This window comes from Cloeon dipterum, chromosome 3, assembly GCF_949628265.1.
Source record: "Cloeon dipterum chromosome 3, ieCloDipt1.1, whole genome shotgun sequence".
Lineage (NCBI taxonomy): Eukaryota > Metazoa > Arthropoda > Insecta > Ephemeroptera > Baetidae > Cloeon > Cloeon dipterum.
Window position 1 is genome coordinate 34842113 of NC_088788.1, and position 24802 is coordinate 34866914.

General features: G+C 39.9%; 2 protein-coding genes across 3 annotated transcripts in view; one reads left to right on the forward strand and one right to left on the reverse strand.

Moving 5' to 3' along the window:
• Window positions 1-9: 9 nt before the first annotated feature.
• Window positions 10-14550, reverse strand: LOC135941126 (very long chain fatty acid elongase AAEL008004-like). Its single transcript, XM_065486417.1, has 8 exons — window positions 14195-14550; window positions 10916-11079; window positions 8770-8960; window positions 5669-5749; window positions 5553-5609; window positions 5254-5359; window positions 4684-4820; window positions 10-1166 (listed from the first exon to the last, which is right to left on the reverse strand). The coding sequence occupies exons 2-8, from the start codon at window positions 10974-10976 to the stop codon at window positions 888-890; spliced, it is 912 nt and encodes a 303-aa protein (XP_065342489.1). The 5' UTR covers window positions 10977-11079; window positions 14195-14550; the 3' UTR covers window positions 10-887.
• The window catches only part of sit (stuck in traffic), a 36622-nt gene continuing 12871 nt past the window's right edge, over window positions 1052-24802 (forward strand). The window contains exon 1 of one of the 2 annotated variants that reach the window (XM_065486416.1): window positions 1052-1194. Coding sequence is in view for 1 of the 2 variants with exons in the window: in XM_065486415.1 (XP_065342487.1) it covers window positions 1140-1194 (55 nt within the window). In the remaining variant the exon portion in view is untranslated. The remainder of the gene's footprint in view (window positions 1195-24802) is intronic. The other variant, XM_065486415.1, reaches the window with a different exon arrangement.

Below are 24802 nucleotides of genomic sequence, written 5' to 3' on the forward strand. Positions count from 1 at the left end.
CTTCAAAGCTATAGGTTTAAGCTCTTTATTTGCTGATTAAGTATTCCTTTACATACAATGTGGGCAATTTTTACGGAAATTTTCTGCCTTAAAGTGCACCATTCGGCAGTTTTGTAGCCTGTCCAGCAGCTCGTGCATTTTCTGGGCTATCTACACACTTATGAAATGAGCAAATTATCAGTTTTCCCTTAAACACATGAGTAAAGTGGCGTGCACACCAAAGTTTACGAAAAATCTGCACTGCAGACAAATGAATTTTGGATTTGCCGTGCACGGCCAATATTATATGCAAAAGTTTTAAAACAAAATCCTGAATATAATCCCGTGCTTTTGAGCCTGAAAGCAGTGCTTTCAGGTCCAAGCAGGTGCGCTTAATCCTTAATACTAAATTTGAACAAGATCTGTGTATAAAACTCTTAAACTAGTTCAAAGTCGCAAATTATTTTTAAAATTAAAATAAGGGCTCAATTCCTCGTTGGGGCAAGAGGCGACCTGCCTGCTGCTGGCTTTTCTGGCTCGCGCAGGAGCCTAAAATGCAATGATGAAGTGTTCCAAGCGACAATGGAGGGTTGTGAGAATAAAAGTCTTACTCCACCGGGGGGAAGACTTGCGCTCGCGCGTGTGTATAAATTAAAAGTAATAAAGGGAGGTTTGAATCACAAACACTGGCACTTGACGCAAGTATTCTCGGCGCGGCCCGAGAAAATTAAGTAAGAGCCGCGGCCGGCCGCTCGTGCCATAGGTATAATTACAGCGCGTAATGAGGGTGGAAAAATGTGAAAATATGTACACGGGAGGGAGGGGGGGCGAGGGCGGAGGCGTTGTATGTGCATATATTTTGCTATCACGAGGCGCGGCGGGGGCGGAGGAGGGGGCGGCGCGCAGGCTCACTGAGTCTTGGTCTTGGGGGTTGGGCCCTCGGCCGCCGGGGTGAGCAGCGGGGCCAGTTGCAGGGTGGGTGCGTTGTGGCCGCCCTTGAGGCTGCTGTCCAGGCCGCCGCTGCCCTTGCGGCTCTTGTCGCGGCGGTACGCCTTGATGTAGAAGTCGAGGAAGAGGCCGAAGAAGATGCAAGAGTGCACCACCAGGAAGGCCGAGATCAGCTTAGGGTAGCTGCAGTCCGAGAAGAGTGCGTTCGCCGAATGCACGAACACCATCAGGAACTGCACCTGCGGATCAAGCAACGCCCAGCATCAGGTCAGTGTCTCTTATACCTTGGCCGCGGCCGCCGCGCACCCTGGCCGGTGCTCAAGGCGCGGCTCAGCCCTCCCACGGGCACACGGGGTGCAGTGGGTGGTTTTTATTGTTGTTGTGTCTGCGCTGGAGACTTTATAGAGTGTTTGGCGAAGTACAAAAAGGCCCCAAACCTCATTGTGCTCCGGATGCGCGTGCAAACTATTTTTTGGTGCCTTAATAGAGTTTTTATATCGATTTATAATCGCGGAAAAACATTAAAAGTTAATTTAAACCAATAAAATTGCCAATTATACACCAGTTCGGTAGGCCCTTAGTGTTCAAAGCCGCCAACAGATGGCGCCACCGTATACTTTGGATTTTAAGGAAATTATAGCTGCGATTTCAGACTCAATCCTGCCACTGTACATTCTTCACTTAAAATGTTTTCTTTCGACGTGCTGAAAACCAAAATCGGTTAAGCCAAGTGCCGTAGAATCGTGAAAACCACTTTTTTTAAATAAAAAATATTTTCCGACGTTTCTAAGGCGAATGGCAGGACTGACTTTTATTTTCAGCACGTCTAAAGAAATAATTCTAGGAGCAGAATGCACAGCAGCAAGTTTGAGTCTGAAATCACAGCGCAAAAGTTCATTTAAATCGAAAGAAACCACTGGCGCCATCTATTGGTGGATTCAAACACTAATAGAGGGCTTACCCAACAGGTGAGTTAGAGACAGAAACTAAGACTGCTAGAAAAATCCTCGACGCTGATTGGCTGACGCAACGCACATCTCGAGATCTGCTGACATGCGCGTTGCCTCAGCCAATCAGCGTCAAGGATTCTTCGAGCAGAATTCTTTTGCTGCTTTCGCTGACTATCATTATCAATTAAATCAGTTTAAATAATTTTTGTGTGTTTCTGCGATTATAAATCGATATACCAACTCGTAAGCTGCAAACAGTTGGTCGCACGCGCATCGGGAGCAGAAAATAAAATAAAGCAATCTAGGAGAGGTTCTACCGGGAGCAAAAAGACGTTTGGCGACTTTTTAGACATTGCTTATCTCTCTCTAAGGCCTCTAGTCTGCGCGTTTACGGCCGATGGCAAAGTTTTGTGGGAAAAGAGCAGCCTGCTATATTAATTCAGTTTGGTTTTAAAACGACTCGCGGGTTCTATTCAACAAACACAGCCAGTTCTCAATTTAAAATTATTATTATTATTATAAATTGATGTGCACTATTTCGATCTAAAATATGAAACAGCCTTTCAAACATTAAAAAACCTAATTATAATTTCATTAATCATTGCAGAACTTAAGCACCGCGTTACGTAATTAGATTCCAGCTATCCGCTCGTGCCGGGGCAAATTGCAATCTATTTTTCGCGCGCCATATGTCGGTGAAGTGATAATTTTTGCCTCTCGCAATCCGCCGTTCTCCCGCTCGCAGTACCGTGCATGCCGTGCAAAACTCGCAATCGATAATAACGAGCAGATATATAAACACGAGGGTGCCCTGTGAGAGCGAGACGGAGAACCTACACCCCGAAATCGGTCGATAATTTAAAGCAACACATTTAAGGCGTCCAAGTGCTTCTGCAGACGACGTGCGCGTGTGCTTAGAGGTTTGATCTTGTCGAATTATACAACGTCCGTTGAGGTCTAGACTACCAAATCCAATTGGGAGCAGTACAAGTCCACTATAGCCGATTACGCCGTCCGCACAAGCGGGGATAATGTCGATATTGCATGTTTTCTCTGCTACACATAGTGAGTCATTTTTTTAAATCCCATTCAAGACTACGAATAAATAAGGGATACATTTTACCCTTTTTGTACCGTTGTAGTGGAAAAGGTAATTTTGATAAACTGAGGATAACGAAGGCTTAAAGTAGAATGAGAAAAATCTTTGTACATGCCAACTGCTGTTTTAAGCCTCTAAATGGATTACTCATTTCGTAAGACAGGACTGTGTCGCAGGAGGAAAGAGTGTCCTTTAAAATTGCATAAACAAGGAAAATCTCAATTATAGTGGTGAATTAATTTGCTCGAGCATTTTCCTGCGAACTGACTATGATCCAAAGGTGAAAATTTTTACTCTGACCCAAAATTTGGAGCCAGAAGTAGACTATTTAACAAGACGTATAGATCAACGTGCTATTTTTCAGTTCCAGAAAAATCTCTGAATTTCATATTTTTTGGAAAGATCGATCATAATTGCTCCAAATGCACTGAGCGAAAAAAACATGGCTTTTTTTGTAGAAAGAACAAAAGGAATAAATTTTGTTACCAACTAGATTCTTAAAAACTTATTCTTTGGAAAACTTAAATGATAGCAAAAAAAAGGGATTTTATACCAGCTTTTAAAATATGTGCAGTTTTTGCTTTAAAATTAAGTTTTTCTAAAGTTGTGGTGTTCATTTAAAACCGTTATTTAAAATATTGGAACTTGAAAAATGTCCCATCTCGTCAAAATTTGTTTAAAAAACCAAATTTAATCTAAATTTACCCAAAACATTTGCTGTAATGAAGTTTTAAATCTTCGATCCCGTGCAACCGTTGCAGTGAAAAGAGAAGCTATTTAAAGTGGAATGCAACGAGTGTATGGACCAATCTGAAAAAAGGCCGCGTGCATTTTGCGGTCAAACGAGCGTGTAATACATTCACAATGAGTCGGAATTGCGACACTTGAGCGTTCTTTTTCTGTGATAGAGAATGAATATAAATATAGCTGGAGATATAACTGGTTTGAAAAGTGCAGCAGCCGCTAGCCGCTAGCCCCACTAGCTATTATTATTATTGAGAGTGAGTGAATGGCGTGAACTTCTAACATTGCACTGCTGAACACACAAATAATTAGTAAATGCATCTGTGTGCGCGGTGCAGCGCGGCGCAGCGCGGCGTCGTTTCAAAATCACGCCTTTTACGCTGCAAAACCATGAACCTTTTTTACTTGGCCGATGTCTCAACTCGCAAACACGCACTTTTCATTAAATCAATCACCGTGACTTGAACGGTAGTGATTCGTCTTGATTTTGTGTCTCAAGTCATTTCCCACTGAGGTCAAACAATGTAATGCAACAATATAGCAACAAGTCAATTAAAGAAAAAGTTTTGACCTTTTCGTGAAATGCTATCTGAAAATGAGGAAAAAACTAAAATTTTCATAAATTGTGTTGTTTAATTTTCTGAAAAAATCGGCTCAAAAGTTTGCATTCTAAATGGTCTCCCTACTGTAAAACCACGATTTATTCCCCAATTTAGGGGATGTTTTCTCAAAATTCGCAAACCATTGGATAGATCGCTACGAGAGGGATCGAAATCGAGAAATTTGGCAAAATGTGAAATTTAACTGTTTCTCTCGGTCCTGATCTAAGAAAAAAATGTCGCTTAATTTCCCAATCTTTCAAAAATGCAAAATTCTCTTAATTATTGGCCTGCAACGCTCTACTTAAACATGAATTCACGAAAGTATAAAAAATTATTTTTCCGATTTTACTTCATGTCTTACCAACTGAACAGTGGTGAGGTGCTTCTTCCACCAAATGTATTTCTGGTACTGAGGGCCCATTGCAGTCATCATGTAGTAGAAGTACATGACCACATGCACCAAGTTGTTGATCAGGTTTGAGAAGGTTCCATGACCGCCTGGAAATTGCAACAATTTAGTATGTCTGTCTGTTCAACTCGCTTGCATCTTCAGGGGGGTAATTCTAAACTCGTTTTTAATATGTATTGCGTCATGTGAACTTGCATCCGCATCCAACAATAATTATTCGTTATTTTTTGGAGAACCGTTGTTCGCTCTTGGATTGATGCACACGTCATTTTGCGCGTGACGTTATTCACTTGCAAGTCATTGCTGAAAATTCTAGCTGACGACAGAAAACACAAGCTCATCGTTGCTTTTTCAGCCGGACTCACGGAATTACCCCGCATAAAAGGATTTATCCAATCTGCACAATATACTCCGAAAAATCTGTATGAAACGAGCATTTTAATGGTACGTAACAAGCCAATTTACGAGAGTCAGCCTTGGTCATAAAACGGAAAAGATCAATACGATTAGAAAATTTATTACCTGCGAGGAATCTGACAAGAACCCAAGTCATGATTGGAGTCATCGAGTGGTGGTAAACGTGCAACAACGAGATTTGGTTGTTCTTTTTGCGCATAACGAAGAAGAGCTGTCAAAGGAGAATTTAATTAATGATCAACGGCTCTGGCGAAATGCAACGAATGATTAGACGCTTTTCTTACCAATTCCTCAATTTGTACGGTACGCATGCAATTATACAATTGAAAATTATTGCGATTGAAACATGTGTCAGAGAGTAACGTGCTCGGCATGCTTTTCAATAAGGTTTGTTTTTAACTTACGGTATCCAGGAATTCGGTTAGTTTGGAAATATAGTACCACCAGCAGAGGTGAGCCATCTGAAACGAAAACGCTTTAGTGCAAAACAAGGTTGGGACCCTTTTAACAATGCACTTACCCTCATTGCCACTGGACTGAGACTGTAGTCGACGGGTTGACAAGAGTAGCTGTAGTCAAATAGCCATCCGCTCATCAAGTGCTGTAAAAAGATCAAAATTGCATGATTTAATGCCTGTTTTCCTCCTTCTCAAAACAAAAGGGAAACTGCAATTGAGCAATAAAGGTGTTTTAAAGAGGAAAAGTGTGGGCTGTAAATATTTTTGAAAACAAAATTATTCTAAGTGAGGAAACAATTATTTACAAAAATTACTCTTTTAAAATTTCAGCGCAATTCCAGAAAAATGTTTTCCAAGGCTCTGAAAACAACGCGAGGTGTCTTGGTGCGGCGGAAAAGGAATAAATCATTTATTGCCTCCAAATTGCCCTGTTTATGGCCTGTTAGCTCAGTAAAATTAGAAGTGCCAAAGTGATTTAGTTCTCTCCGCAGGCCTTCGGCCCTTTTCAATCCCCACATTTTTTGCATTATTTTGCATAAAAAAACAAGAATAGTGGCCCGCGGTGGCACGATTTTCTTAAACACATTGTCGCCGATGGACTTTTATTATCTAAGGGGCATTTTTTATTCTCTTTATTAAAAAATAAAACACTTATGAGAAGCCTAAACAGCATTTTATAAAGACATTAATTGATACAGATGATGATGTGTTAAACAAAACCAGTTTTCAGAAAATTAACATCAATCAACTGTCACGGTGTTTAATCTCAAACAGGTTCAATGAGGTGTGCGAATTTTACGAGCCCTCTGGTTGAAAATTGAATACCAAGGCTGATGCTCAGCGGAAGGCTTTTGAAAAAATCAAGATTCTTCGTAAATCAGAGGCCAAAACAACGATAAGCTAGATGAGGAATTGCTTGGACCACTCTTTAATTAGAAAAAGGAAGGTAGAACCCTGAAACTACGAGCACAATAGAAATTAGCGGACGAAAGGCACTCTAGTCTAGCAAAAAAACCTGAAGACTAAAAAAGGCAACTGAATAGCAAAAGGAGCCGCCGCCTTATATTAAAATTTCGGCCTTTGATTGCGTCTGGCCGTTGGAAGAATCCGGTCTTGTTTTTGCGCTCGTGATGTCTGCAAGCATTTAACATTGGAGCAGAAAAGCGCCGATTTTGGCGGACGAATTGAAAACAAAAGTGCCACTTTTATTGTCTTGTCGTGGCGTACATTGCACGGTGGACTGGCCGGGGGTATATATTTATTTTTTTCTCTATCTCTCTCAATCTCCACGGCCATTTCCGACAAGACGGCTCTGCTTTGTGTTTTTTGTTCGCCACGCATCGCAATTTGCTAATGGCTTCCGCGCGTAGTAAAATTAGTTTATTAGAAAATGAAATCTACTTTAGACGAAAGCCAATTTACTCATGAGCTGGCTGAATAGAGGCTGGACAAAAATGCTCTTCCGCGGCAATTTGGTTGCATAACGAGAATTTTTTCCTGCATCTTCTCGATTCATTATTTCCGACCTTCGCGCTTACGCAATTCGGCTGTTGTACCGCGCGAATCGGGCCAAAGCTGCTGACGCACCGGACAATCCACAAATATCTTAAAAACTATGACACGATGCAAATTTTGAGGAAAAATGCGCGGCTCTCACGCTTACGCAGGTGAAAAGCGCTTTCACTTTCGCTCGCCAAGTTCAAGATCAGAACACACATACGTCTAATGCGTCCAATGAATCAACAAGAGTTTATGTAACCGACCAGTGGCATTCAAGTACACACGTGCGTTCCTCTTAATCGCGGTTGCTCCCGAGACTTTACTGTGATTATGCAACACGCACTGACCGAGAAGCAGACCGTTGATTCAGCGCCGTCCTGATTAACATTGTGTCGTGGTTAATTTGAGTCAATTAGCTTTCAGCGTAGATATTATTTATTAAGCAACCAAATTAATGTCTACGCGGACTTGAAATCTAAATATTAAATTGTTTCTAATTGTATTGAGATGAACTAGATCTCATGAACAAGTTTAAAAATGAATACAGCAGCAATTTTCAAACTCCAACCAATTCTTATAACTTGTATTATAGGGGTGAGATTGAGGGATGATTGACTAAATTGAAATAGAGAGATTTTTAATTGTTTGTACACTGAAATAGTTGCGGCAGTTAATTTTAATCTACGAAAAATGCATTTTTTAAATTTTTGACGGGCTGGAAAAGGGGTTGAAGGATTTGGCCACCTAGAAGAGGTCGCGCGTCGAACAGTTTTTGCAAATCTGATCATTTAAAGCCGAGATTTGGTGAAAAACATGTTTTTCTTTTGGAAGTTGTGGTAATAAAAAAAACTGAGTCAACTAAATCTTGGATTTTGAGAGTCACATTTACATAAAGTGCATACCGTTTTACTCATCTTAATGTCCCATGATGCACTGAAGTAGTTTGAAGGTGGTAAACTCTCAATTCCGTTGCGCAGTGAGGTGCAAGTAACAAAAAAATGTAAAAACTCACTTTTTTTTATTGAGTGAAAAAAGAGGTTTGAACCCTTAAGATGCTTTGAATATCTAGGGGAGGTTTAAACTAGTCTAATGGTGTGCGGTTTTTGCAAATCTGACACTTAGAAGCTGAGATTTGGGCGTGGCAACATTTTTCAAAAACCCGGATATGCACCATTTTGTCCAATTTTGTTTTTATTTTTTTCATTTAAAATTAAGGCAAAACGCCCTTCCTGATTTTAATTCTCTCTCTCTCTACCAGCTCTTTTCACTGGCAGTAAATCAATTGAGAACGAAGGAGTTTAGAGCAGGAAACACGTCGTGAGGCAGTAACAAAAGTTGTATTACCATATGTGGTGCACGAGACAAAATTGTGCTTTGACCGTGTAATCTCACTCGAGGTGACTAACAGGCGGTCCAGTGTCAAATTCGCTCACATGCATCTTCAGGCTGTAACCCTCAGATTGAGGTCCATTGAGATTATTCGGCCTTTACAGTGGCGACTTTGCTTCGTCACTGTGGCGGATGCGAAAATGCAACAACGCTCGAGACTCGTTGGAGAACAAAACGACGCACAAGAGCGAAAACTTGATTGAATTAAGAGTCAGGAAAGATGGCTATCCAGAAAACCAGTCTTGCTTTTTCGCGCACGGTAATTTATGCTCACCTCGTAGAACATGGCTGCACTGTAAATGACCTGAGCAGCGTTGTACACGATTAGCACCTCTCTGAGCTTGAAAGGCTTTCTGTTGTCCATCAAGGTGGGTCCTAGGATGAGCACCGTGTACAGGTATCCAGCCACCATCAACAGGGTGGGGAAGGGACTCGACATCAAGGGCCATTTGCTCGTCCTGGGATCTGAAATTCAATCGCGCAAGCACACGTGATTACTAATCATTGTCTTTGAAAAAATAAATCATCATAATTTATTGCTGTCTGAGTGTGAAGGACCGCCGCCTATTGTGCCAGCCTGACACTTCATGTAATTAATGAAATGCGTGTCAAACAGGATCCGATCGCGGCGGGTTAAATTATAGGACTGTTCTTTGTGTAGCGGAACAAAGACGTAATTTTGCGGTTTAAGTTTAATGTTTTTAATAAGCTAAGTGCGCGCTCTTATCAGAGCCGGAATTGCCATGAATTCAGTTTTTAAGAAAAGCTTAAGACGCGCTGCTGGTGCGTAAGTTTCATCGATCGTGAGCGGTGAAACGACTTTTTCTCGTGATATCGGACAATTTAGAAATAAATTATATTTTTCCAAACATCATTACTCAAGTGGGACATCAATAAGGCCAATTAAGAAAAGGTAATGCCATTTTTTGCGCACCATCAAAACCCCGTCATGAAGACACAAGAGTTTGGCTTAATAAGAATTAACGACCTCTCATATCGTTTTTTGCCAACACGTGCGTCAAAATTAACGAATAAAGACGATTCGCTCGGCGAACGCGCTTTGCCACACATGCATTTGTCAGCTTCAAGGTGTTTTTGAACTCGCAATGTGTGTGTTGGTTCGCCGAGTGGAGAAAATGATTCAGCAGTCTTTGAATTGTAGTTGGCCACTTTTTGTGTGTCCACCCGCGTCAAGGACAGTCAAAGGCAAGAGCAACAGGTGAATGCATCTCTCGCTCTAGGATTTAAGTCGCAATCTGCCAAATCACAAATCCTGATTGCCCCTGAAATGACGTCAATCGCAGCGTTTTTCTCGACAAACAGAAATTTTAAGAATTATTAATGATAATTTAGAACGGTCATTACGGAAAGGTCACCGCGCGATTTAGTTTTTTTGCTGTTCGCGAGCGTTCAAAAAGCGTCGTGTAAATCGCTCGAGCAGTTCGATAGGCATTGAGGCAGATTTTCCGCGCTTGCCGCAATAAGGCATGGATGAGGGATTTCTGTTTGTTTGTCCGACGCTCGCTTTTGTTGCCATTTGCGTAATTCTACGGCGTTTCGTTCGCTGATCTCTCGTGGTTGCAAGAAAAGACTGTAAATCTGGACACTGTTATTTATTAAAAAAATATATAAAGAAGCGAAATGAAGAAATTCTGCAGCATGTGATGAGACAAGAAAAATTCTTTACTCTGTGGATTTTTAGTCAATGTAAACAATTGAAGAGAAATAATTTTTCACACATTTTTGAACAGTACAGATGGTTGTTTTGGCCTCATCAGCAGTGTACTCACGCAGTGTAGAATATAGAGATCCTTATTGTTCAATTGTTAATTTTGAGCCGCATATCCTGGTTATAAATCCACACGAGTAATTTTCACGGTTTAATTGAATTAACAGTTGGAGCAGGCTTACTAATTTAAATAATTCAGTATTTTTATTGGCCATGTCCATAATCTTTAAACATAAAAAACCTGAATGAAATGTAAAACTAATGCTTCAAACATGTAAATCAAGATACAAGCAATTGGGATAGTTATACATATTGAGAGATAAAAATTGTAATCGTCAATCATTAAATGATGGTGCTTTAATAATATAGAAATAAAATTTAAAGATCGCGCGCTCTCTTGATTATGATAGTGAGAACGCCGGCGGCAAGGTTTCGCGATGTTTTTTTAGAAACGCAAAACAACAACCAACGCTGACTTAACAAGCCGGAAATTGTGAATTTGGAATCACTAGTGGATTATTTAATCAGAGTAAACACCTCGTTTAGAGGGAATTTCTCTTTTTTGGAGGTCAAAACATTTCCCGCGCAAAGTTTTGAGTTTGGCTCGTGCAGAGGAAGGGTGACCGTGACAATGGGATAAATATTGAATCGCTTCAAGTCAAATAGAAGAAAAAGAATGCGAAAAACTCACCACTGATGGAGTCCCAGTAGTTGAGGCCGTAGTCGATGACTTCCTTCACTATTTGCGCCATTGCACCTGTTTGATTTCGCCTGCGTGGTGAATAAAAAGAGGTGCGAGGAGCACTTTCCGAGCCGGCCTCGACACTGCACCAACCAATCGCCGAATTTAGCCACCTGCGAATCGGAAAAAGGGATGAAATTTAACGGAGATAAAGCGCTTGGTAATTTCGACTCGGCTGCTGGGATATTACTTTGCAAAATCATTCATTAGGCACAATGCGCAAATGACTTGCAAAATGACTTAACGGTGCTAATCGGAGTACGTAATTTAATTTACAATACACACACTACTTTTTTACCACGAGCCATGGACTAATTTGACGGGCAGCAATTAAACGACACATATCCAGAGGTGATAAAGTGACAATGAATTGAATTTAATTTGTGTCATTGCGAAATGGAATGAATAGATCTTCGAGTTGTGATGCAATGCCAATATAGAGAGTTCTGATTGGAATTATTGCACTCCTGGGCGTTAAATTTTTATAAAATGCTGCGAACGGCAGATGGAAGCCATTAAAGGAGCATATTTTTGACGGGCCGTTTTCGCAACAGCGGCAACAGCAGAGCGACGAGACAAAAGAGCGCACGTTAATCGGCACATTAAGAGCGGCGCCAAGCATGAGCGGTTACGTTGTCGCGCGCATTTCACGTAACGTGTGATACTATTTAATGTTGGTCGGCTATTTAGTGAAAGGATCGCCGCCGTGGCCGGCTGATGCAGGATTACATCCTATATATTATTGTGTGCGGTGCGCAGCGCAGAGGAATCAGAGAGATGCGGCAATCGCGCCACCAATTCGGAGGTGCAACAAACGCCAATTCGAGTGCCGCGGCTTTAATTTGATCCACTTTCACTGATGCTGGGCGACGCAAAAATTAAGTATTTAACAGCGGGATTATCAGACATCGAGTTAATGTGCACTATACACAAGAGCGTGTAAGATTAATTTTACACTTTTGCCAGCAAATAATTACTTTCAGAACAAAAATAAAAAATATTTGAAAAGTGCGACCACTCGGCGTTGTTAAAAATAAAAAAGTAAAATCCTTTTCTTAATTTATCAGCGTAATTTTCCATGAATATTTTTGGTTTAATCGGATCCCGATAAATTATTTAATGAGCCAACATTCCTATGCTCGCTGTTCGCTCACATTTTCGCAAGCATAAAAGCGAAATGGCACATGCAGCTAGGTCAGCCCAATAAAGCACCGAGAGTGTTGCCTATCTCACACTCGATTGACCCCACATGTAAACAGTCTATGCGTCTGTACGTTGCATAATTGCAATGCACCTAGATAAAACGCCGCTCTCGAGATTGTGCCGTCGAGCACCGCTGCTGGAACGTCCTTGAAAACCAGTTTGTGTGCACCAGCCGAGAGTGCATTTCTACCACGCGTATAATCACACAAATAAAGTGTGTCTGAAGTTTAATTCAGCTGCTGGCTGGAGAACGCCGCTTTTATGTCGAGTCAAGCAACTACTTCATCAAACTATCGCAGACGGCCTTTGCGGAAAACCACGTGACCGTGCAGTCTGATTTTGCAAAAATGCAGGCCGTTATTGATATTGAGTAACAATTTCGGACCATGGTCAATTTTTTATGATTTTAAAGCTTGGTAATAAAATCGTAATACTGCTTGTTATTAAAAAATAAAACTGAAAGGTTTCAAGAGTGTCGCCCGCCTTTTGAGAAACGAGCCTTGAGAGTGGCGTCCAAAAAGGAAAGATGTTCCGAAATAAATTTGCAGGCTGGCAATTATAAAAAAATGCGTACGCGAGCATTTCCCGCTCCTTCTGGCCTTGATGCCTTGGTGCACCAACGAAAACAAGCCATTATATTAAGCGAGTCACATAAAAATGCCCACGTGCTACCCTGAGATGTGTCTCGCCGACAATGGAGTCATATTTTATGCGGCTGCAATTTCGGCGTCGCAATAAGGATAAAAGACTTTTCATTGACTGAGACGGACTGAAAACAGAAATATTTTCCACTTTCAGCCGGCACAACCTTGAGCTCGTCGTCAATACAAATGCACTTCAGCTATGAAAGACTTTCGATCTCGTGTGTTGCCGCAATTGCAGATTATTCACTCGCCGGCCCCAACTGGCTCCAGCATCACGTGGCACGTAATTTTATGCAAGCACCGCCTGCATCTTTTCCAAGATTCCATGCTCTAGAAAGCCAAATTGGTGCGTTTGCCGCCGCGAAAACACACAAACAGCACGCGCGTGAATTATATCATCTGCGAGCGTGTCGCTTCCTTTCAACGGGCTGCCACTTTCACTGACCAAAAGTGCGAGATGCAAACGCACCCACACAGTATCGAATTTGTCCAGGTCACAGACCGCCAGATTTGAATTATTTACCACAACGCCGGCTTCTATATTTCGAAATGATCCTTTTTATATGGTTAATGCAAAGGACTAATAAGTTGTAATTTACAGATCTCACGCACAACTCGAAATTTTTATGAAATTTAATTATTGGTTGCGCCACGATTTGAAAAATAATGAATTAAATAAACCGCATCTCTAATAAAACAATAAAAGACGGAACTAAGAGGCATTGCAGGAAAATGAGCTAGGAGTTAGCACCTCTCGCGATGGTTTTCTCTGTTCCGCGAGGTGCGAATTCGCCGGCGTCTGGCGCAATCAACTGGCTGCAGATGCGAGCATAAAAAAGTTAGGCGGATTTCGTCAGCTATGACCAAGCAAGTCTAGCAGGGCGACCGGGCGAGAAGAGAGAACAACTGCAGTGCCACGCATGACGCAAATGAATTTACCCGAATCACGGTCAACAGACTAATTAGAAGGAGAGAAACCATTTTTTGGATCGCCCACGCACCCGAATCGGCGGCACAGATACATTGTGGAGGACCCTGTTGCAACCGTGAGTGCGCGAGTGAGACTGTTAACGGCGCATCTCGCTAGAGTGTTTGCTCTTTTGTGTCATTGTTTGATGGATTAATTGCGCAGGACCCTTTGCAAATTTCTATAATAACGATTTGACGTCTGATGACTCCATCGAACGTGTCGAGTGGCACATCCTAGAGCTAGAAAAAAAGCGTTTGAGGTGCGTCTTTTGTCTTTTGGTTCCTCTATGATGGCTTTTGAATTTTTGTGACGCACTCGGATGACTTTATAGTATTTATCGACAAGTTCGGGTGAATGCACAGGCAGCCGAGGAAATTTACCAGGTATAATTTAAGTATTGAAGAGACTTACCTGACTCGGTAGTTTCGGCCAAGCAGTGGATTGGGTTTGGTGCACTTGAGGAGGCGGAGGCAGGCGAGAGCGTGGTGTCCTGGACGAGACTGCGTCTGGATGTGACTCTGGTGGGCGCACCTGGGGTACCTGGGTCGAAGGCCCCACCACCAAGCGCGCCAACACCGGCCCTCCACTTCTTTCTTCCTCGGTTTCTTGGTACACCACCTTGGCTGACCTTGCCTGCACTGGCAATGGCCAACTTTTCGCCTAGCATATCAGGAAGCCGAATTTCTTCCCTCGGCGCAGCCACCGCCTCGCTGATCCAATTCGCGAGATTGCCATCCCGGCATCGGCCGGCCTTGCGCTCGAGAGCAAACAAACACGGCTGCTCCCTTTGTTTTCGTCTTGTGCGGCTGATCAAACATGATATGTGTCGGCCGGGTGACTTCCTTTGACAGTCACAGAATTTTAAGCCCAGCCATTTTCCTGCTGTAGATAATTGGATTGACAATAAGTGTGTATGAAATTTATTCTTATCATTTGCATCTGAAGGTTTTTGTTTGTATTTGCCGCGAGCGTAGAGGAAACACGCTTACTTAGTTATACACGTATGTGGATCTGGCCTCATTAATATGTTCCGGGGCTCACAAGTTCAAGCAGGTTTTATAACTGAAGCTACTGAATTTTTAGCTTACACCAAATGTTTCTATCAAGCATTACTCGCAAGGTCGGACTATGGTCAAAGGTTTTGCAATGAAACGCATATTTTATTGAACTTACACGGTTGAAATTTTCACAAGGACGACGATGATGTTAGGCAAATCAATTTCCATCTGCTTTTGCAAGATTGTGATAAAAATTTCATTTCTGCCAATCATTCTTAATATAATTCTTTGGGTTTAATGAAAAATTCAGTTAGCAATCGTTCAAGAAATTAAATTTACATAATATTTGAAAATTTGCAGACCTTGAATTGGAAAATAAATACGATTTTTTTAATTAAATGCCACAATATCATTTTCAACGAGATTGAGGGCAAAATAAACATTTATTCCAGCAAATTGACTTTTTATCCTTTATTTACACAATTTAGTTCGATGTGAAGATGCGATTTTTCAGACAAAATCCCCATAATTTGTGTTATGCTATAAACAAAGCTTAGAAAAAGATTATCAAAGCTTTATTCTTGTTCCAAAGAACTCTGTTAATTGAATTAAACATCATAACCTTCATACTCGACAGTTCAAAAGCAATCAATAGTTCTAAAATCTCATAGCCTTGACTATAGACAAGCTCATGTCAAAGACTGTTGAACCGCAAAGGTCGTGAAAAGTGCAATTTTTTTTGCTGCCCTGATTATTCCAAGAATCATACAGAGTTTCGCATTAAATTCGAGGTTTTCCGAAAATATTTACGAAACATTTCATGACCGCGTCGATTCGAATCTGATGCAAAAGAACATTATACAATATCTGTTTACTTTTGAACTTTAGTGCGGCGCAATTAACGCCGAACAATACCATTCTATTAAGGCTGTGCGCGCGCGACTGCATAAAGGAGATGTATGTGCGTGGACCACTTTCGCTATCTAACCCAATGAGCTGCTCAAGCAGTTCTATTATAATAACACGGTATCTCAGCTGGGTCACACCGGCTCTCGTGACGTTTGAATCAAAGCGTGGAATGAGCACCACGCGCCTTTTATTCTCTTGTCACACTAGTCCGAGGCAAAAGGAAATTCAGTTGCTTGTTCTGTTTTATGATTGTAAAATTATATTAAATCCAACACGTGTTCAAAAAACAAAATTTTCTGTTACTTCAGGAATAAAAATTAATTTTGAATTAAAAAAATCCCTGAATGAGTGTTATCACTGGAAGTTTCTATTTTAAAAACAACAATGTTTTGATTTGAGACCGAATTTCTGCAAGTTAACACGACGAATTTTTATTTTTTAATCTCACAAGCACTTCCTGACGCTCCTCTATAGTTTTAGAAATGTTTATTAGTTCGTAAAGAATTGTTATCATGCAAATTAATGAATAAGGGCAGCTAGGAGATTTATATTTGTTGGAAAAAATGTGCTATGTGCAATGAAAGCCTCAATTTGCAAAATTGTGAGAAAACCACGGTCCTAGTTGCGTCTGAAATTATTTAAAATATATATTTTCCTTTCACCGATCATTTGATCCATTTTGATTTCAATCAAGAGATGGTTGAGATGATCCAAGCAGAATTCAGCGAATTGATTCCCACGCGAGGTGACCAGATACGTCTCTCATTGATCGGTGCTCACTGTATGCACACAATTTCATGTGACCTTGGTGTGAAAAGTTACATAAACGGAGAACATCTAGCATAATATTCCGCGCAACGCTGACCTAGCTGAGTGATTTCACTATTTCAACAAGAGCGAGCCACTCATTCCTCACTTCAATTGCTCCAGCGCTTTTTCATTTCGCTCGGCAGCCAGCCAGCCGCGCCTTCCTCAACTCGATCGTTTGCACTGTTTTTGCAACTTTTCGTCAGCTGTTGTTCTTGCAGATTGTTTAAAAACTTCTGCCATATGGAGGATGAAGTAATCCACAAGCAATGCAGGCGCAATTGGTTTTGTCTCTTTTTACATGGCGTTCTATCTTCTTTATCGGCGTAAAAAATTGCAAGAAATTGTGAAATTTTGGACAGAATCAAATAAATTATTGTTGTCAGAGTAGTTCGAGGAGTATATTTTAATTTCACTTTCTATTTAGTTCAATATTTTGGCACGAATGGTCCATGTTGAAGATCTTTTAAAATATTATGGAATAATTATTATCTTACAAAACGGAAATTTATATAAAAAATACTCGATTTTAATTCAACAATGAGCGTCTTGCGAGGAAAGATTAACAAAATGAATTAGATTTCGATTTGAGGAAAAGTGTTAGCTTTTTTGTAAGTGAATTTTCCCAGAAATTTACACAGCAAAAATGAAAAAAAGATAATCAAAGGTTTTATAAATATTTATTATTTATTTAGAAATTTCATATAGTTTTATTGTTTTTTAAACATGGGAACATTTTGATAATTTGATTTTTTTTCTAGCCAGTGGGAATTTCAGGACTATGAGTGCTGAACCCCCCAAAAACCTGTTTTTTACGTTTTAGTTTTTCCTCAACCTTGTACCATTCGCACCGCCTAGGCTAACCTGTGATTAAAAATAGAATCTACTGCTCACTCTAGAGCTAACAGTGAGATATTATGAAACGTAAAATAGTAAAACCTAATAAATGTGGTCGCTAGTCGTCGAAACCGAAATGCGTGGCGGCTTCCTTCTCACGAATACGTTTCAAGAAAAATGCCGTCAAACGAGTTGCGCATATGTTTTAGTGGTTGGTTGTTTTTCTTTTTTTTTCGCCTGGCAGTTAAAAATCTTCATCGTCTCGTCTCTCTCATTGGACCGTGTTTGCTTATCTCTATATAGTAAATATTTTAAACTCCGCAAATGCTGGTGTGGGCGCCTTTTGACTCCCAAATAATTGCAAATATGGCAGTAGGCTATATTTCATTCTAACTTCAAGCCAAGCTCACATGAAACAGGGATCAATGCCAAGGCTGTTTTTCGTGACCTTTACATAATATTCTCGTAAAAATTAATGCAATCGTTTTATTTTACTTTTTAAAAAAATATAACATTTCCAACTAAAAGCCACGCTTGATTGGGCGGCACTATGTAGCAACCTTCAGGAAAGTACGCGAAATTTTTATTTTCACCTACTAGTATTTTTTTCGTGATGTTTAGAGCAATTTTTAACTATTTGAAAGTAGCTCAAATAAGAAAGGGTGGAATGTTTGGCCTAATTTGAGGAAATTTCTGTTAAAATTGCGGTGTTGTCAATTCCGTTGCTCGTTTGAGACATGAGTGCAGGCGGACGTCTCATTAAAAATTTCCTTGTGGTATGAATTTTGTTTTGTAGTTAAAGTATTGCTGATCCGGTGCCGAAACAGCTGCTGATGATATTATTTTTCTTTTTACAATTTTCTGACTTAAAGCCTTTACAAAATGTAAATTAAATTAAATTATGTATGTTTTTTACAGGCTGAGAACAATTTTCTAAATTAAATAAATTTAATTAAATTGGAATATGAATAAATTAGCAAAAGAACCAATCAAAATAAAAAGAACCTGCGTTGGATTAATTTATTCCAGTGACCAAATTTTAGACGAACAAATCGTGAGGTGAGGGAATCTGTTGTAGCGCAGACCACCTTTGGTCTATCCCTTCCACGGCATCCCTTTTGCGCAGTAGAATCACACTTTGCACCATAAAAAGGCAAATATGTGTCGGGTACATGTATTAAACAACACATAATTAATCGAGAAGCGGGTACACATAGTCGAGCAAACAGTGGCAGCGAGAGAGAGACAGAGAATTGGGCAACGCTTATTTATTTACGTATTTTCTCCCGATCCAGAGCAGTGGGCTGCTGCTGGAAGGTCGTCCACTTCATTTCCTAGGATCGCGTCGTCCGATCCGTTTGTTTCGCGCCAGACCTGGGGGCAACTAAAATGCGCACCTTTGCCGCATAAAAGTGTCTTACAGCGCTCAGCGATGCTTCGCTCGTTGCTTTCCGTCCGGCCGCTCCAAGGGTAGACTGAACCTGGCCAAACCAGTGTGTTGGTACACGGCAGCGATTATTTGGGATTCCCCCGGTGAACCTTCGCACGAGAGAAGAGAGTTTTCTGCGCTCAAAAAACACACCTCTGGAGGAGCGACGGCAAAAATTCAAACTGGTTTGGAATGTCGAAACGGCGCGCACTGCAAATAAAGAAAATTTGACTTGAAGTCTCTTTGACGGGTATGCGCAAAGAGGTCGGAAAACTCTTGATGTTTCCTCCAGGCGTGATGATTATTGCTGTAATTATTGTTAAAAACAAGAATGGAAGTGGCGAAATGACTACATTTAACATAGCGGATTCGTCGCGATCAGTGAAAAGTGGTTTTCATCTTTAAATTCAATTCCAGCGAGTGCTGAAATACTAATTAGAGACAAAGTGAAAAGCCTTTTTTCCTCAGATAAGAACACCATATTTTTTTATGGTTTTTTATGTTTATTAACAGACATATGTTCACGAGACACGCTTGTCACGGTTTTCACTATTTGATCTGTAATAAATTGACCTATCACTCCTGCGCGAGTGAGGACTGCGAGTGCAAATTCTGTGATATCAAACAAATTAACTTTTACCATGTTTTTGAATGTGTTAAGAACAATCTGACGTTGTGCCAAGCCGCCAAAGCAAAAACGAGCATTGATATGTGATTTAATTACTCTGTATTTTATGTCTGTTGTACACCTTTTGGTGTTTAATAAATATTTCATTCATTCATATTTTTTTATGATTTACTTGCAGCTTAAAAACATTTTTTTAACACTTTTTTCGACGCGATATGCACTTTAGAGATTTGTTATTAAATTCTCCATGTCCTTTTTCATAATATTATAAAGAGAAAGGGTACAAAGTTTAGAACTTGTTTAAAAGAGTTGGTTCATCGATTTAAAATCGCTGAAACACAATAAAATTTAATTAAATCCGACAATTGAGAATGACTACACGCAAATCGCTGATTGGCTGACGCAATGCGCATGGCAACAACTACCATATATATGATTTAGAACACGTGGGAGCTGCTGACATGCGCGTTGCCTCAGCCAATCAGCGTCTAGGAATTTTCGAGCAAAGCCTTATTGCTGCTGTCTCCGGTTTGCGTGTTTTCATTCGCAAGTCCGGATGTTCAAAACCACTGCAAGGTTGCACCACCGATTATTTAAAAAAAATCATTTCTTTACTGGACACAGAAACAATCCTGCTGCTGTGCATTCCAAACGTGGAAAGAATACAATAAATTAACATTCTTTGTTCTGGATACTTAGATCGGTTGAGCGCTGATCGCTATTAAATCGGAATAAAATATTTATATATGTCATATTTTTAAACACAATCGGAGAAATTGAATACAGAATAAGGGCGGAAGTTTCCAAACATAATCAATCGCACAAAATATTGGCTTAAAATTTAATTAAAGGCTAAAATCGATTAAATTTTTTAAAATTGGTTAAGAGATGCAGCCAATATATATATTCCCTTGCATTATTTGAATTTAAAGATCAAAGTTCAACAAATTGTTTGAATTTTTTGCGAAGGACTTTCCTGGGAATTATGCAAAAAATTTAATTAATTTTCTCTGGGGTATAATCAATTGGCAGTTTAAATTTGAAGGTGTGGGAATGTTCCTAAATGCTATAATTAGGATCAATTTCTCTCTTCCTAAATGTACTCCCATAAAAGTAAATTCAATTCTGGGATTACCCAAATTCCTGCTTTGAATGCCAATCGCAAGGCCGCAGACGAAGCAATTAGCTATTAAGCCAGCACGTCGAAAAGCAAGAACACCGATAAATTTTAACGCCATGAGGGCTAGCCCAAGAATTGCGTCGGCGCCTTATGTCATAGGAATAGGAAGAACGTGTTTTTTCACTCTACTACTCTCACGTTTAATTCTGAATGATGCTGTCACTGATTAATGAGGTCTATTTTGCAAAAGGACGCTCTGCTCAAAATTCAATCTAAATAATACCTTGGAGGTTGACCAGTTTTTACAAATGGAAGTTGTTTTCATTCTGTTTATCTCGCCAGATTAAACGATCCGACACTTCCCTCTAAAGCGTGATTTTATTTAAGTTAATCGTTCTTGATTCATTACTCTTTACTCCTTGAAAATCCACTGCTGTTTTTTTAACTTTGGAATTTTTATCTGAAACCATATAATCAGAAAAATAATCACAGATATTTTAGCTAATTATTATTCATTTATTGGACACCATCGGTGTATGACTTAATTACAATTTCGTTTCTTATACCAGGATGCTTGGGATATTTTTGTACACAGTATTTTTGACACAGTCCAGTAAATGGTACTTGCTAGTAAGCGAAGAATAATAAGATACATATTTACAATTTAAAGTCAGTTCGAGATGAAAACCTTTTAAGAGAGCAGATGAGAAAATGATAGCCATGAAAGTTGCATCTTGTTAACATAGCCCTATCTTTACAATTAGTAAAGATCCAATCAAATTTAGTCATAGCAGGAGTAACATACAATTTCTAGTCAATTGATTGTCGTTTAATATTCAAATTGTTTTTAACTTTTCTTAGGCAGTTGTATAGAAGGGAGTGAATATTATTTGGACTTCAAAAAATTAAAAAAATATGTGTTTTAACTAATTCATAAGCGAATCAAGATTTCATTCGTTTGTCTACACAAAGGGCTCTTTTGAAGAACCTAGACTTAGCACCACATTCCAATTCGTTGAGATCATTCAGCGAGAGGTGTGACCATATTGCTTCAATACCATAATAAGAAGCTACAGGAGAAATGACCAGATTAAAAAGCTTATGTATTAGATATTAGCTTAACTTGAATAAAGAATAATATTTTAAATAAGCAAAAAGACGTAGCCCAAAATTTACAAGAAATAATAAATGAAAAGATGAATGAAACAAACAAACCTTCATATATTGTTCAAGGTATCAGAAGATATTTTAGACCAAAAATGTTTTACGAAACCCTATGTTTACAATTATTTGCCAACAGCATGTCATGCAGAATGATTCATGGAATTTCCAATAGCAATTTAATATATACCGAATCTCTAATACGCAACAATGATCATTTCCCAGAAATACCTCTAATTTTAACTTCCCCCGTTTCACTTTCCATCAGCAAGAACAAACACGCGGCCGTTAAAATTAGGCCAAGCCAACAGCTTATGTGCGTCTATATTTTGGTGTTCACGCATGATGTCAGTGTCAATGTCAAAACCGCAGCGAAAACTCTTTCTCGGCCAAAATATTTGGACACCAATGGCATTGGCATGTTTAATGAAGAAACTTGATACGCGGCTATGCTCTCATATCGGTAGTTTTCTCACGAGAGCTATGCAGTTTGCAGTTAGTTGCGTCGTTTAGCGCCCAGTAAGTTTCCTTGGGATATTTTGAGTCCTCTTTAGCACAAAAGCGTGCATTGTCTTGTAATAACTACAACAAAAAATACCGAGCGGCATTTGAAATTACAAGTCTGGATTATCATGATCGCTGTCCATTTATCCTTGGATCTTTTGTCCGGGGCTGACGATGACACGAGAAGAGAAATAAAATGACATTCCACTTTTTGCAATTGTTGCAGAGCGCTTCGCTCATTCATCTCTCCTCACGATCGAGTCCTCGCTAATTTCAATGTCATCCCGTGGAATTTGCAAACAATAATTGGGAGCTGACATTTCTATGACGCAGGCAAAAAAAACTTCCACTAGTTTAATTGTTACTTAGCGGGCAAATGAAAACTAGCGGAGCTGTTAGCAACCTTTTTATCAGATCACAAAAAAATTCATCGGTCCCTGACTCAGAGAGTGGAACTGATTTGCAGTTGCATAACTAACAATGCAGATGCAAGATCGGCTTGTCTCTCCTATCGAGAAATGCAACGCACAAATCACTTCCTCACGCAATTAAAAATGTAAATCGAGTGACGAAATGAAAGTTATGATGGTTTTTGTAGTTAAACAGAGAAATGCTTGTCCTTGCACGAAAACCATCGCTGCACGCTTAATGCAACGTGTTTTCCGCGGTCAGCCTTTATTATAAATGCTCACGCAGAAAGCACTTGCACAAAATTTTGAACACGGTTTACTCTCTTTATGGCCTTGTTACACGTAAGATTTCGTGCAATACAGCATTCTTGCCATTAAACCTCTGGCGAAGGGAATAATCAATAAAAATAGTGCATGAACAGCTCTTTCCTCTCACAATAATAAAATATTGTTAACGATTTGATAAACAAAATATTGAGGCTTCTCCGTTTTTCTCTGTGATTGAATGCAATGAAACGGTTAAAAATGGGCGAGCGCGAATGCAGCACAAGTGCCGAAAGTGGTTGCGTCACAACGAGGGTGGCTGGAGCGTGAAATCTGTCTGATGGACCGTGAGCACTTCCGCAAAGTGCGACTCCGAAATGCAGCGCAATATAAGCGATCGTCTGGCCTACTTGTCTTCCTGCCGGCTAAACGGCTCAATTCACGCCAAGCTGTTGCACCGCACCGCCCTGTCAAAATTCTCGATTGACGATCACGATTACAATCCTTTTGTTCGTTAACGAGATCAACGCCCAGTGCTCCTTGTTTTGATCTCCACGATGACTGCTCCATTCATTATTTTTTGCAGATTAACGCTCTTGCTGCGAGATCGATCAATTATAAAGAAAATTAGTTAAAGAAGTTGATTAGTAATTATATCGTGCTGCAAGGAGAGGCTCTCACGCAACACATCATGAAGAAGTGTGCTTGGAAGATATTGCACAGAAAGACGACTCAGGTAAAAATTCTGCACATGAAAAAGTCTGAAATTTTTACAGCTAGATGGAGTAAAGTTGGCACCTTAAAAAAGTGAGAGCGACTCTTAAAAAACGCAGACCAGAACCTGTTAGCGGCGATCACTTGCGAGGTATGCAACACGCTTGACGGGAGTGCTCAACAGGTTGCTTTCTTTTCGAAGAGAGCACAGCTTTATTGACAAAAGTTCAATTTTAGTCTGTTGCGTCTGTTGTTAAAGTAGGACTGTAATTTATTCTTAACAGTGATAATCAATTCCTGAGGGTCAAATTAGGTCAGGCAGCTGAATCATTCAACATGCCAAATCGGCGGAAACCTACTTTAGCAGTTTTTTGGTCTGAAACTAGCAAAGAGTATACCAAAAGAACGCCAGCGACCAATTACAGATGAGAGCAGTACTCTGCAACCAATCTTGTCGCTTAATTGCGCTGGTTGTCGTTGTGGCGCTGCCGTCTGGAACTTACAAAGTCTAGCGGCTAGACAATCAGAATGCCACTCTCATTTCTGAATGGTCGCCGCCGTTCTTGTGGTACTTTCTTTTCTAACCAAAAAACGCCGAAGTAACGGTTTTTACGTTTCCCTCGAATTGTGCACATTGTGTTGAATTGTCGAACTCAGCTGTCTAACCTAATTCGACCCTCTGGAATTGAATAGCACTATCAAATATTAAATGATGTTGAATTTTTAAAACGCAATTTAAATCGTTTTTCCTAGATATATGCTAACGATTTATCAATCGATAATTGGCGAATAAACAAAATAGGTATTTGAACTACACGAATTTCCTGCTCGACTATTTTTAGCCCCAATTCATACAAGCTCAAAGTAGCCAAAACTGAACAGGGTAAAATTATACAGAAAAACTAACATATCGCTGGACACCGAGTAAGCTGCGTTTGATTTAAACTGTGATAAAAATCATTGAGTCAAATTTTCAATGAATTTCATGGTTATTTGAAGCCTTGGATATGAAGTAATAATATTTTTTATTAAAGGTAGTACCTGATATTTTAATGCGTGAAACAATTTACCATTTACTCCCTTAGCCCCTGGCACTTGTACAATAAAAAAATTTAAATTTATAGCTGACTGTTAGTACCTTTCCCTTCCGGTGCACGCAAAGTATTTTCTGAAATCTTAACTCAGGATGTGCGCTGTTGGCAGAAGGAAATTCCTTGAATTTCGCTCATTGCCAACGC